Below are 12,218 nucleotides of genomic sequence, written 5' to 3' on the forward strand. Positions count from 1 at the left end.
AACAGGAGCGAAACTCCCTCTCAAAAAAAAAAAGAAAAAAAAAAGTAACAGGGTCTTGCCCTGTCATCCAATTTTTTTTCTTTTTGTTTTACTTTTTGTAGAGATGAGGGGTCTCACTTAGTTGCCCAGGCTGGTCTTAAACTCCTGGCTTCAAGCAATCCTCTTGCCTTGGCCTCCCTAATTGCTAGGATTACAGGTATGAGTCACTATGCCTAGCCCATTGGGTCTCTTTAGGAAGGCCATAGGAAGCTATAGCATAACATTTCCATTTATATTAGTGCCTATAATTAATCACATGACCAAAGCCAGCTGCCAGGAGCCTAGAAAAATGTAGTCTTTATTTTAGGTGGTCATATGAACAACTAAAAATTCTACCACATGGCCAGGCAGAGTGACTCATACCTATAATCCTAATACTTTGGGAGGCTGAGGCAGAAGGATTGCTTGAGCTCAGCAGTTTGAGACCAGCCTGGGTAACATAGTGAGATTTCATATCTCAAAAAAATCATACACACAGAAAAATTTAGCTAAGTGTAGTGGCATATGCCTGTGGTCCCAGCTACTTGGGAAGCTGAGGCAGAAGGATGACTTAAGCCCAGAAGATTGAGGCTGCAGTGAGCCATAATTGACCCACTGCACTCGCAACTGGGTGACAGAACAAGACTCTGTCTGAAAAAAATAAAAATAAAAATTGTACCACATTATATTTTCGCTATAAATTGATATTCCTAGACCATTTTAAAAACTACATGGGCTGGACGCAGTGACTAATGCCTGAAATTCCAGCACTTTGAGAGACCAAGGCTGGAGGATCACTTGAGCCCAGGAGTTCAAGACCAGCCTGAGCAACATAATGAGACCCCATCTCTACAAAAACTTAAAAGATTAGCCAGGCATGGTGGCATGTTCCTGTAGTCCCAGCTACTCTAGAGGCTGAGGTGGGATCGGTTGAGCCTGAGAGGTCTAAGCTGCAGTGAGCTGTGATTGTGCCACTGCACTCCATCCTGGGCAACAGAGTGAGACCCCATCTCTAAGAAAATAAATAGATAACTACATAAATAAATAACTGTAACATGGGAAAATTACATTTAAGTTTCTCAGACAGGAGTACTAATGATTTTGTCTCTTGCAGCCACGTATGGACCAGTACTTTAATCAGATGGAGAAAATTGTGAAAGAAAGAAAAACCTCATCTAGGATTCGGTTCATGCTTCAAGATGTAATAGACCTAAGGCTGGTGAGTGGGAAAAAATAATAATAATAAGCTTACTGGTCCAGTGTCTTTAAAGGAATTGGACTGGGGAAGGATGTCCTGTTGTTTACATGTGTAAAGTCAGTGCTTTTGCTTCAGGACTTTCAGAACTTGAATTGGCAAACTTTCAGTGGGAGAGTTCTGAGGAAGGACAGAAGTCCTATTGCCAGTTACGTGCTTCTTCTCCTTATTCCGATTATCAAACCATATTTTGTTTTTGCTTTGTTTTTCTTTTTGTTTGTTTGTTTTGTTTTCCTTGAGACAGAGTCTCACTCTGTCGCCCAGGCTGGAGTGCAATGGCTCAGTTTCAGCTCACTGCAACCTCCGCCTCCCAGGTTCAGGTGATTCTACTGCCTCAGCCTCCCAAGTAGCTGGGATTACCAGCACATGTCCCCACACCTGGGCAATTTTTGTAATTTTAGTAGAGATGGGGTTTCACGCTGTTGGCCAGGCTGGTCTGGAACTCCTGACCTCAAGCCTCCCAAAGTGCTGGGATTACAGGAGTGAGCCACTGTGCCCAGCCACTTGCAATTTTGTAATCAGCCATTCTGAATTCAAACTCCATTCAAATTTAAATTCAATTAAATTTAGTCTTTGTATGCTAAATAATCAGCAAGTCTCATCTCCACAGTAAATACATTTAACTCTCTGAGCCTTACATTTTTAATCTCTAAAATGAGGATGTTGCCTGCCTTGTAGATTTGTTGTAAAGAGTCAATGGAATAATTATGTAAGGTGCCCAGCTCAGATATTGGTGTTTTCTTCTCTTTCGTTTTTCCTGTGACCCTGCTCTTCTGCTGCTGTTTTTGTTTCGTTTTGTTTTGTTTTTTCTCATTTCTCTTACCAGGTGCTGTTTTTGTTACTACTACTTTTCTCTTTTTTAAGTTTAACTCCTACAGGGAGTTACTCTTTTGTAAGTTTCACTCCGACAGGGAATGTACTACATCACTAGAGAAAGTGAACAAAGCCCTACCTCTTATTTCTCCTCCACCCAGGCCAGATAGCATTGATGATGATTCTTTATCTTGCTGAGACTAGATGTGATCTTACGATCCTTCATATTACGAAAGCCACCACTAGCTGATCAGAATTTGCATTCTGATTTAAACCTGTTTCCCATTCTTGCCTCTAGCTAATATAAATAAATATAAAAAATGTCTCCACCCATGTTATCAGCCACTTCTACTTATATCAGATTTTGGGACTGTTGCTAGGGAGAGAAGGGAGAAGTATAATTATAAAGTGACAACTTATTTTGTCCTTAATACAGGGGATAACCAAAGGGCAGAGTGGTGTGGACCTTTGTGTAGAATATCAGAATCATGATATTGGAGAAAGAAAAGCAGGAGTCATCCTTGACTTAGAACCCCTGTGGAGTTGGTATGATCTGAGTAGTAATCCCACAGATTAAGGCAAGGCCAAGAAATCCTCGTCATTTTTACTTTTCTCTCCTCCTTTCAAATGTACAAAATACTGATACAGATAAAATCTGTCTAGTCCACAGAGAAATATATGCCATGCTTAAAAATGTAATAATAAATTTGGGCCATCTTTCACCCTGTTCTTTGTATGCATTGGCTATTGGAATATGTAGTATACAATTGGTCAGGTTTGATTGAGAAGATTTTAATTCTTTAGCTCTGATCCTAAACTGCTCATAGTGTCATCTATAAGATACATGAGAAACTACCATAATACAGCTTTTGTAGGTATTTCGTACTTTTCCAGTAGTAAAAATTACACATTTTTAAATTTTAAAAAATTTTCAGTTATCTGGCAGATAACCTTATTTTCTACTTTTGTAGTGCAATTGGGTATCTCGAAGAGCAGATCAAGGGCCTAAAACTATCGAACAGATTCACAAAGAAGCTAAAATAGAAGAACAAGAAGAGCAAAGGAAGGTCCAGCAGCTCATGACCAAAGAGAAGAGAAGACCAGGTGAGGCCGGAATCCACCAGGGTTTAGAGAACTTGGAAGTTTCACGAATACATATTAAGAATTATCTATTTTTAGGTGTAAAATGAGATCAGAAAGAATAGCCCAAAGAATAGAGTGGTGATTGTTAGGTGAAGCAGTTTCACCTGAAGAGTAAAGTTATTGAGTAAAAGTTGAGAATGCAGGAACAAAACATGATTTCTTTCACTACTTAAATGCCAGTAAGCAGTAAGACTTTATTGAGCAACTTCTGTATACTCAGAACTGGTGAGACTAGAAAAAGAAGTGGAAAATGTAGTTACTTCCCTCTCAAAGTGTACAGTTTATCTGGTAAGGTAAAACTTTTGACAAGCAAAAGAGGAACATTTGTTAAGCAAATGGAAGATAGTATCAATTATGAAATGTATTCTCCATTAAGTGTTAAAATTTAGAGGAAAAGAAGAGAGAAAGCTGAAAGAAAACTTTATTTAAGAAAGGGGGCCGAGTGCGGTGGCTCACGCCTGTAATCCCAGCACTTTGGGAGGCCGAGGCGGGTGGATCACAAGGTCAGGAGATCGAGACCATCCTGGCTAACACAGTGAAACCCCGTCTCTATTAAAAATACAAAAAAATTAGCCGGGCATAGTGGCGGGTGCCTGTAGTCCCAGCTACTCGGGAGGCTGAGGCAGGAGAATGGCATGAATGCGGGAGGCGGAGCTTGCAGTGAGCCGAGATTGCGCCACTGCACTCCAGCCTGGGCGGCAGAGCGAGACTCCATCTCCAAAAAAAAAAGAAAGGGGCACTTTGTAGCAGGCTGGGCATGGTGGCTCATGCCTGTAATCCCAGCACTTTGGGAGCCTGAGGTGGGTGGATCATTTGTGGTCAGGAGTTTGAGACCAGCCTGACCAACATGGTGAAACCTCATCTCTACTAAAAAATTTGCTGGACATAGTGATGTGTGCCTGTAGTCCCAGATACTCAGGAGTCTGAGGCAGGAGAATCACTTGAACCCAGGAGTTGGAGGTTGCAGTGAGCCGCAATTGCACCACTGCACTCCAGCCTGGGGAACAGAGTGAGGCTACATCTCAAAAAAATTAACAAATAAATAAAAAGATTGGCCGGGCGCAGTGGCTCAAGCCTGTAATCCCAGCACTTTGGGAGGCCGAGACGGGCGGATCACTAGGTCAGGAGATCGAGACCATCCTGGCTAACACGGTGAAACCCCGTCTCTACTAAAAAATACAAAAAACTAGCCGGGCGAGGTGGCGGGCGCCTGTAGTCCCAGCTACTCAGGAGGCTGAGACAGGAGAATGGCCCGAACCCGGGAGGCGGAGCTTGCAGTGAGCTGAGATCCGGCCACTGCACTCCAGCCTGGGCGACAGAGCGAGACTCCGTCTCAAAAAAATAAATAAATAAATAAATAAATAAATAAAAAGAAAGAGACATGCAAAATAAGTGAAAGATGAAATAGAAGGCATTTTAAACCTGAGACAATAGTCCATTTACTAAGTTTAGGAACATTGGAAAAGAAAACCTTTTTCAGAGGGCAATGATAATTTTCTGGCTGATAGTAAATACTTTGTAACCATTAGTTATTGTCACAGACACAGTAGAGCTTATAGTGAAATTGTTAGGAGAGATGAATTCTGCAGAGAAGAAAATTTTACTTTTAAGTTTCTCGAGATACCACACTTACCTTCCTCACTCTGGTACCTAGTGCAGTGCCTTTTGGGTAATATCTTTTATTTATCACTGAACCAGATTGAGAGGGAAAAGGAGTAGATATCAAAGCCTAATTCATGGAGGATATTCACATATGACTAAAGGAAGAAAAGAACTCTTGGAAAAGTGACAGATAAGAGCAAGTGGAGAGAAAGGACTAAGATACAAGTGTCATAGAAACAAGGAAGAAGCAAGTCTGTTTATGATCAGTAATATCAGATAGCACAGAGAAAATCACGAAGTATGTTAGGACCAGAAAAGCTTTTGGATAGACAGGTGATCTTTCAATTTATTAATTCATTCAGCAAGTATTTATTGTCTGTCACTTAAAAAGGCACACAAAGTCTTTTTCATCATGTGGCTTACATCTTATGGTAGAGGGGAGAGAGGAGACAATAAATAATAAATACTTAAAGAAAATATATCATTTGTCAAATAAATTTGTAGAAAAAGAAAGGAGAAGGGACTAGGGAGTGCAAATCTTGGCAAGTAGGGTGCAGTTTTAAATAGGAAAATTGGGGAAACTATAAAAGTTGGTATTGTTGGCCGGGCGCGGTGGCTCAAGCCTGTAATCCCAGCACTTTGGGAGGCCGAGACAGGTGGATCACGAGGTCAGGAGATCGAGACCATCCTGGCGAACACCGTGAAACCCCGTCTCTACTAAAAAAAAATACAAAAAACTAGCCGGGCGAGGTGGCGGGCGCCTGTAGTCCCAGCTACTCAGGAGGCTGAGGCAGGAGAATGGCGTAAACCTGGGAGGCGGAGCTTGCAGTGAGCTGAGATCCGGCCCCTGCACTCCAGCCCGGGCTACAGAGCGAGACTCCGTCTCAAAAAAAAAAAAAAAAAAAAAAAAAGTTGGTATTGTTTGAGCAAAGACCTGAAGCAAGTGAGGGTGTTAAATCATGTGGAAATATGGGTAAAGATACTTAGGCAAAGGGAGTAGTAAGTACAAAGACCCTGAAGCAGCATTTGGGAACAGCAAGGGGGCCAGTGCAGCTGAACCTAAGAAGGGCCTGATGTGGAGAGTGGTAGAAGATGGGGACTGAGAGGCAACAGGAGCCAGATTATTTAGAGGCCATTTGTAAGGAATCTTCTCTTTTTCTCTGAATGAGATAGAAAGGTATCAGAAGTGTTTTGAACAAAAAAGTGCAGAATCTTGTACTTTACTAGAATCACACTGGCTGCCATGATGAGCACAGCTGAAGGTAGAAGCAGGAAGGCCAAAACAGGTCCCTACAGTAATCTAGGAAAGGGGTGTTGGTGGCTTAAACAAAACTGCTAATGTTGTTAGTAGATTCTGAATATATTGTGTAGGTTTAACTCACAAGGTTTACTGACAAAAATTGGATGTGAAGTGTGAAAGAGGAGTCAAGGTTTTCCACTTGAGCAGCTGAAATGTTGGAGAAGCAGGCTTGGGAAATAATCAAAGCATACTTCTGTCATTTGACCCCATTAAATACAATATACTTTAGAATAAATAATTTCCATCTGACTTCTCCCAAAGTGTTCTAGTCATTAATTCTGTGAATACTGGATTTGGCCCTGCCTTCTCCAGCACCAGATATTCATTTGTGTCAGTTGTTTGTTTGTAGGTCGGTAATGTTTCATGGGTGAGCCAAAATAAGCCGTGCTTCTGCATGTATTTTCCTGCTGTGGGATTAAAGATACTGTCATCAATGCTTTAACAGCTTCTGTTGTCTTTCTTCTTGGTTTTGATGAATATTGCTCACTCTTTCAGTGTCCAACTGACTTGAGACAGATGAGAGACTGACACTCTGTTGTCCTTGCAGGTGTCCAGAGAGTGGATGAAGGTGGGTGGAACACTGTACAAGGGGCCAAGAACAGTCGGGTACTGGACCCCTCAAAATTCCTAAAAATCACTAAGGTGAGTCTGACATTTAAAGTACAATTTACACTCTCCTTTGATGCCTTTGATATTAAACACACACACACACACACACACACAAAATTTACAATAGTTGCAAAACATGAGTCTCAAAAGTACTTATTTATGTAAAACAGCAATATTGCAAATCCGTGGGGTGGTTATTTTTTAATGCATTTTTCTTCAAGTTCCTATTGATCAATGTATTCTACATACTCATTTCTGCTTCTATAAGGGTTTACTAAAGAGGGAAAGACTAGGTTACTTCTTAGATATAAGATGCTTAATATAGGAGAGGTAATAAAGATATTTTAGAAGCCTAAGTCAATTGCAGGCTTTTACACAATGTATCCATAGCTCTGGGGGAAAAAGCAGTCACCTGTTTAAACCTTACCGTGAAAGATTTGCCTTATCCAAGGCCTAAAGGAAACCACAGAGGGCCTACTAGAAATCATTCTGTAATAAGGATTTAATAGACTCTGCTTTCCTCTCTTTTGGGAGTCTGTGGGCAGTAAGAGGAAAAAACTCTCTAGCAGATATTTTCAGCAGTAAAAGTTGATCATGTAAGTAGAATGAAGAACTTTGGAGAATGTAGAGAAAGCAGTATTAAATATGATAAGAGTGGAAACTTCTAAAGTCCAGTGGGTTTTCCAATTTGCAAGTCTAGTTTCATCCTTATACTTTCCATAGTTCTGAAAATTGGCACCCTGCTAGCAAAATACTGAAGACAATCAAAACTAATGTGAAAATACTACATGAAAGAAGATAACTGACAAGAAGTATTAAGAAAAATCTTTAAGAAAATTGGAATAGGCCGGGCGCGGTGGCTCAAGCCTGTAATCCCAGCACTTTGGGAGGCCGAGACGGGCGGATCACGAGGTCAGGAGATCGAGACCATCCTGGCTAACACGGTGAAACCCCATCTCTACTAAAAAATACAAAAAACTAGCCGGGCGAGGTGGTGGGTGCCTGTAGTCCCAGCTACTCGGGAGGCTGAGGCAGGAGAATGGCATAAACCTGGGAGGCGGAGCTTGCAGCGAGCTGAGATCCAGCCACTGCACTTCAGCCTGGGCTACAGAGCGAGACTCCGTCTCAAAAAAAAAAAAAAAAAAAAAAAGAAAAAGAAAATTGGAATAAAATGGGCTATGTCATTTGCATCTCACAGTTTTGTCGAAGCTTTGCTTCATGATAGAAAATTCTCCCTCTGGATCTCTCTTAATAATGTAGTTAGCTAGGATCCTTTTCTCCAAGATTCTGGTACTTTCTTCTAGTTGTTTATATCTCAGAGCAAGAATTCCATTGCTGAATACAGTTTGAGTCTTACCATCTCCATTTCCATCTAGAGACAGTTTTAACCAAAAGTTTATGTTTAAAGAAATCCTCCAGCATTTTGAAAAATGTGTCAGTATTTAATAACAACATTTGTATTTTTAAATATTATGTTTTCCGTGCTTGGATACTATAAAAACAATGCTGGTATCAAATCTCCAACATTACTGCTTTAATATTTTTAAGTATGTAAATTGTTAATAAACTTTATGTATTCAGATAGTTATACTGGAGATACTATACATGAGTATCCTAGAACAAAACCATTAAACATATTTATTGTTAATTGGGAGAGGTTTGTGTGAAAGCACATTATATAGCATAGCAACATATTATGAGCTGTCAGAACATAGAAATATCTTTTTTACAAAGAGCTACATTACAGCTTTTATGTTATATTTATTTTATAATAATATAATGCATACAGCGTAATTTTATTTCACTTGTAGTAAAGGTGTGCTTGGAAGATTAAACATGAGATATCAGGCACCTTCCTACGCTCCCTGCCTAACATTCAAATGTCTTTCTTCTTATTCTTTGTTGAATACTCACATCCCACTGCCTATCTCTAGCCCCAACATGAAATTGTTGTGTCTGTTGATCTGTGTTCTGACAGTCATGTAAAGATACTAATGAATTAATTTTGTGACATTTGTATTTTTTCTTTTTAAAATTAATGGGTAGTGTACAAGAAGAATGATTAGAAACTGCTTATTACAGTTAGCAAATTCATAAACCATCTTAAATAGGAGGACCTGGATGCATTCTCTAGACCAAACAGTATTTTATAGAAACTGGAGTCCAAGGAAGTGCTTCAGGGGCCACATGGATCCCAGTTTAATGAGAACAACTCCAATTTCTGTTTCTATTAAATTGGCATTCCAAACAAATTTTTTGTTGCTATAATTGGTTCTACTTCACTGAAGAAGAAAAAAAATAAAAGAAAAACTATTCTTCTAGAATATTTCCTGTAACTGACTTGTGGTCTCTTATGTTACAGCCTACAATTGATGAAAAAATTCAGCTGGTACCTAAAGCACAGCTAGGCAGCTGGGGAAAAGGCAGCAGTGGTGGAGCAAAGGCAAGCGAGACTGGTAAGTGTGCAGTGTCCCTCCTCAAACCTGGCTGTGGCTTGTTAGCATTCGCCTCACAGCACATTCCCATAGTCATCGAATGATGGTTTTAGGGAAAGATATGTAGACTAATCATGCCTAAAATTTTATTGGTAGCCCTTTCCTTTCAACATAGATCCTTTCTCAGGATCCTTAAATAATTTTAAGCATTAAAAAAAAAAATTTCAGTTCATTCATTTAGGCTAATTAAGACCTTCGTTTATTGATTTATTTTTATTTTATTTATTTATTTTTTTGAGATTGGATCCTGCTGTGTCACCCAGGCTGGAGTGTAGTCGCATGATCACAGCTCACCACAGCCTCAACCTCCTAGGTTCAAGCAATCTTCCTGCCTCAGTCTCCTGAGTAGCTGGGACTACCGGCACACGCCATCACACCTGACTGATTTTTTTTTTTTTTTTTTTTTTTTTTTTTTGTAGAGATGGAGTCTCACTGTGTTGTCTAGGCTAGTCTTGCACTCCTGGGCTCCAGTGATCCTCCCACCTTGGCCTCCTGAGTGCTGGGATTACAGTTATGAGCCACACTCAGCCACTAAGACCTTAATTTTTTAGGTTCCTTTTTGTAGTTGTTGACAAATTTAATATAGCTAGAGAAACTACTGGGACCTCAAATTAAAAGGGAAACTCATTATGTTGAGGAAAGAATCTTAATATGCAGGTGCATTTACTGTAATTTTAGGGAGTTATAAAAGAATAAAGAAATATTGTTCAAAATCTTTTTTGAAAATCAGATTTTGAGAGATTTGACCTGAAGTCCAAAGATGTTTGGATCATCAGAAACACATCCTATTAACTGAGGAAGCCCAGTGGAAAGAACAAAAAAATTCAGTGTTAACCTACTTCCCATATGTCCCTTCTACTAAGTAATTTCAGCCTTTTTTCTTTAAATTTTAAAAAATGTCATTATTCAGTAAAACCCACATGCTTATTTGTACACACATGAGATTGAAGCATTTGTGTTGGTTAGCTTCGTTAAAGTTTTATTCTGTTTTTGCTTGCCTTCTTCCTCTATTTGCCACTCCCACCCGTTTACTATGTTCTTAAAGGAACGAATGGTTGTAATAAATGAAGACTTCTAAACTCTCTGTTACATGCAAATTCCTTCTAACACTTTGCTTCTCAGAATATGGTAGAGGGACCAGGAGATTGGCATCACCTAAGCTTGTTAGGAATGCCTGGTCTCAGGCCTCACCCAGGGATGCAGATGACTGATTATTTGCATTTTAGTCATGTGATTTGTATTTTTTTCTAAATCCTTGACATGTGTAGATGCCTTACGGTCAAGTGCTTCCAGTTTAAACAGATTCTCTGCCCTGCAACTTCCAGCACCCTCAGGGTCCACGCCATCCACGCCGGTAGAGTTTGATTCCCGAAGGACCATAACTAGGTGAGAACCCTGCTTTTTATGTCTACCCAAGGCCAGCCTGCTTGCCAGTATGTGTGGCAAGATAGGAACAAGGATTCTGATAGTAATCCTTATAGATGCATTCCTTTTATTCCTAAAGTTGATTTCCTTCTTTAATCTTCACACACACTATAATTTCTAAGATAGGAACATAATTGGGTGGTGGATTTGGGATGGGATGGGAGGGAAGGGATTCTTTTTTTTTTTCTTTTTTTGAGATGGGGTCTTGTACTGTCGCCCAGGCTGGAGTGCAGTGGCATGATTTTGGCTCACTGCAAGCTCCACCTCCTGGGTTCACGCCATTCTCCTGCCTCAGCCTCCCGAGTAGCTGGGACTACAGGCACCGGCCACCACGCCCAGCTAATTTTTTGTACTTTCAGTAGAGACGGGGTTTCACCGTGTTAGCCGGGATGATCTTGATCATCTCCTGACCTTGTGATCTGCCCTCCTCGGCCTCCCAAAGTGCTGGGATTACAGGTGTGAGCCACTGTGCCTGGCTGGGAGGGAAGAGATTCTTAAGAAAACTAGGCCCACCCAAACAGCGCTGGAGGCATGTCTAGGGGCTCCCCAAGCTAATCCTCCAGATACTCTAGAAGCATCTAGCATTCTCAACTATGAGAATTAAAGAACGTGACAATCCACCCATACATTTCTCTGTCACAGTGTTCTTCACATTATATTTGAGGTTTTCCTTCATTTTTTTTGCTAGTCTCCATATTTCACTATCTTTCTACTTTTGCTTTTATAGGATTGTTACAGTCAAGTATTCTGTTGGCTGGTTTACATACCATGAATGGGGACCCTGTAGTGCAGTCACAAAAAACATTTTTTACATAAGCACTTTCAGAACTGAAGTTTCTTTAAGCTCTAAAACTTTTTTTTAAATTATTATTTTTTAGAGATGGCATCTTGCTATGTTGCCCAGGCTGGCATTGAACTCGTGGTCTCAGGCGATCCTCCCATCAGGCTTTTTATTATTATTATTGTAATAAGTTTGATTAGGTAGACTTTGCAAACTGTGTTACTTAATCCCTTGACTTCTTCTGAAACGAAGTATACTTAGCACAAGTCAGCTTTTCATGATGATTCAGATTGTCGTTGAGTATCACTTGTGGCGCTTTGCTCTCATAAATGTCCCCTAATGGTTCTACTTCCTAAGCACTTGTGTATGTTCTTTCACAATAGTTAGACCATTATCCTGCCTGAGTCTCTCCTTTTCCCTTTTAATTTGCTGCTTCTGGTCTACCATGGGCCAACAAACTGTTTGCCCAGCTGGTTAAAATTGTCTAAAAGAAGACGAAATCAGGAAATATGGAGAGTCTCTCTTAAAAGGAATAAAATATATGGCGTTAGCTAATCTAAGACAGCTTTTACTTGATTCTCAAATATTTTCCATATGTTTTAAGTTTCTAAATAAAAAGGTACCATTGTATAATTTCTAAGATAGTGATACCATGTTCTTATAATATTTGTTTCCCTTTCATTTATGTAACTCATACTTTCATCATTGTCTTCTTTTTCCTGAAAGATTTTTAAAAACTAAAATAAGAAATTGCCAAAATTAAGGCCAGGCATGGTG

General features: G+C 40.0%; 1 protein-coding gene across 37 annotated transcripts in view; it reads left to right on the forward strand.

The window, feature by feature from the left end:
- The window catches only part of LOC105483079 (eukaryotic translation initiation factor 4 gamma 3), a 369,254-nt gene that overhangs the window by 318,008 nt on the left and 39,028 nt on the right, over positions 1-12,218 (forward strand). For 35 of the 37 annotated variants that reach the window (XM_071099229.1, XM_071099204.1, XM_071099202.1 and 32 more), the window contains 5 exons: positions 1,133-1,237; positions 3,058-3,190; positions 6,679-6,773; positions 9,103-9,196; positions 10,504-10,621. In XM_071099229.1, coding sequence (XP_070955330.1) covers positions 1,133-1,237; positions 3,058-3,190; positions 6,679-6,773; positions 9,103-9,196; positions 10,504-10,621 — 545 coding nt within the window. The remainder of the gene's footprint in view (positions 1-1,132; positions 1,238-3,057; positions 3,191-6,678; positions 6,774-9,102; positions 9,197-10,503; positions 10,622-12,218) is intronic. The other 2 variants (XM_071099117.1, XM_071099137.1) reach the window with 1 other exon arrangement.

This window comes from Macaca nemestrina, chromosome 1, assembly GCF_043159975.1.
Source record: "Macaca nemestrina isolate mMacNem1 chromosome 1, mMacNem.hap1, whole genome shotgun sequence".
In the NCBI taxonomy this organism is placed as follows: Eukaryota; Metazoa; Chordata; class Mammalia; order Primates; family Cercopithecidae; genus Macaca; species Macaca nemestrina.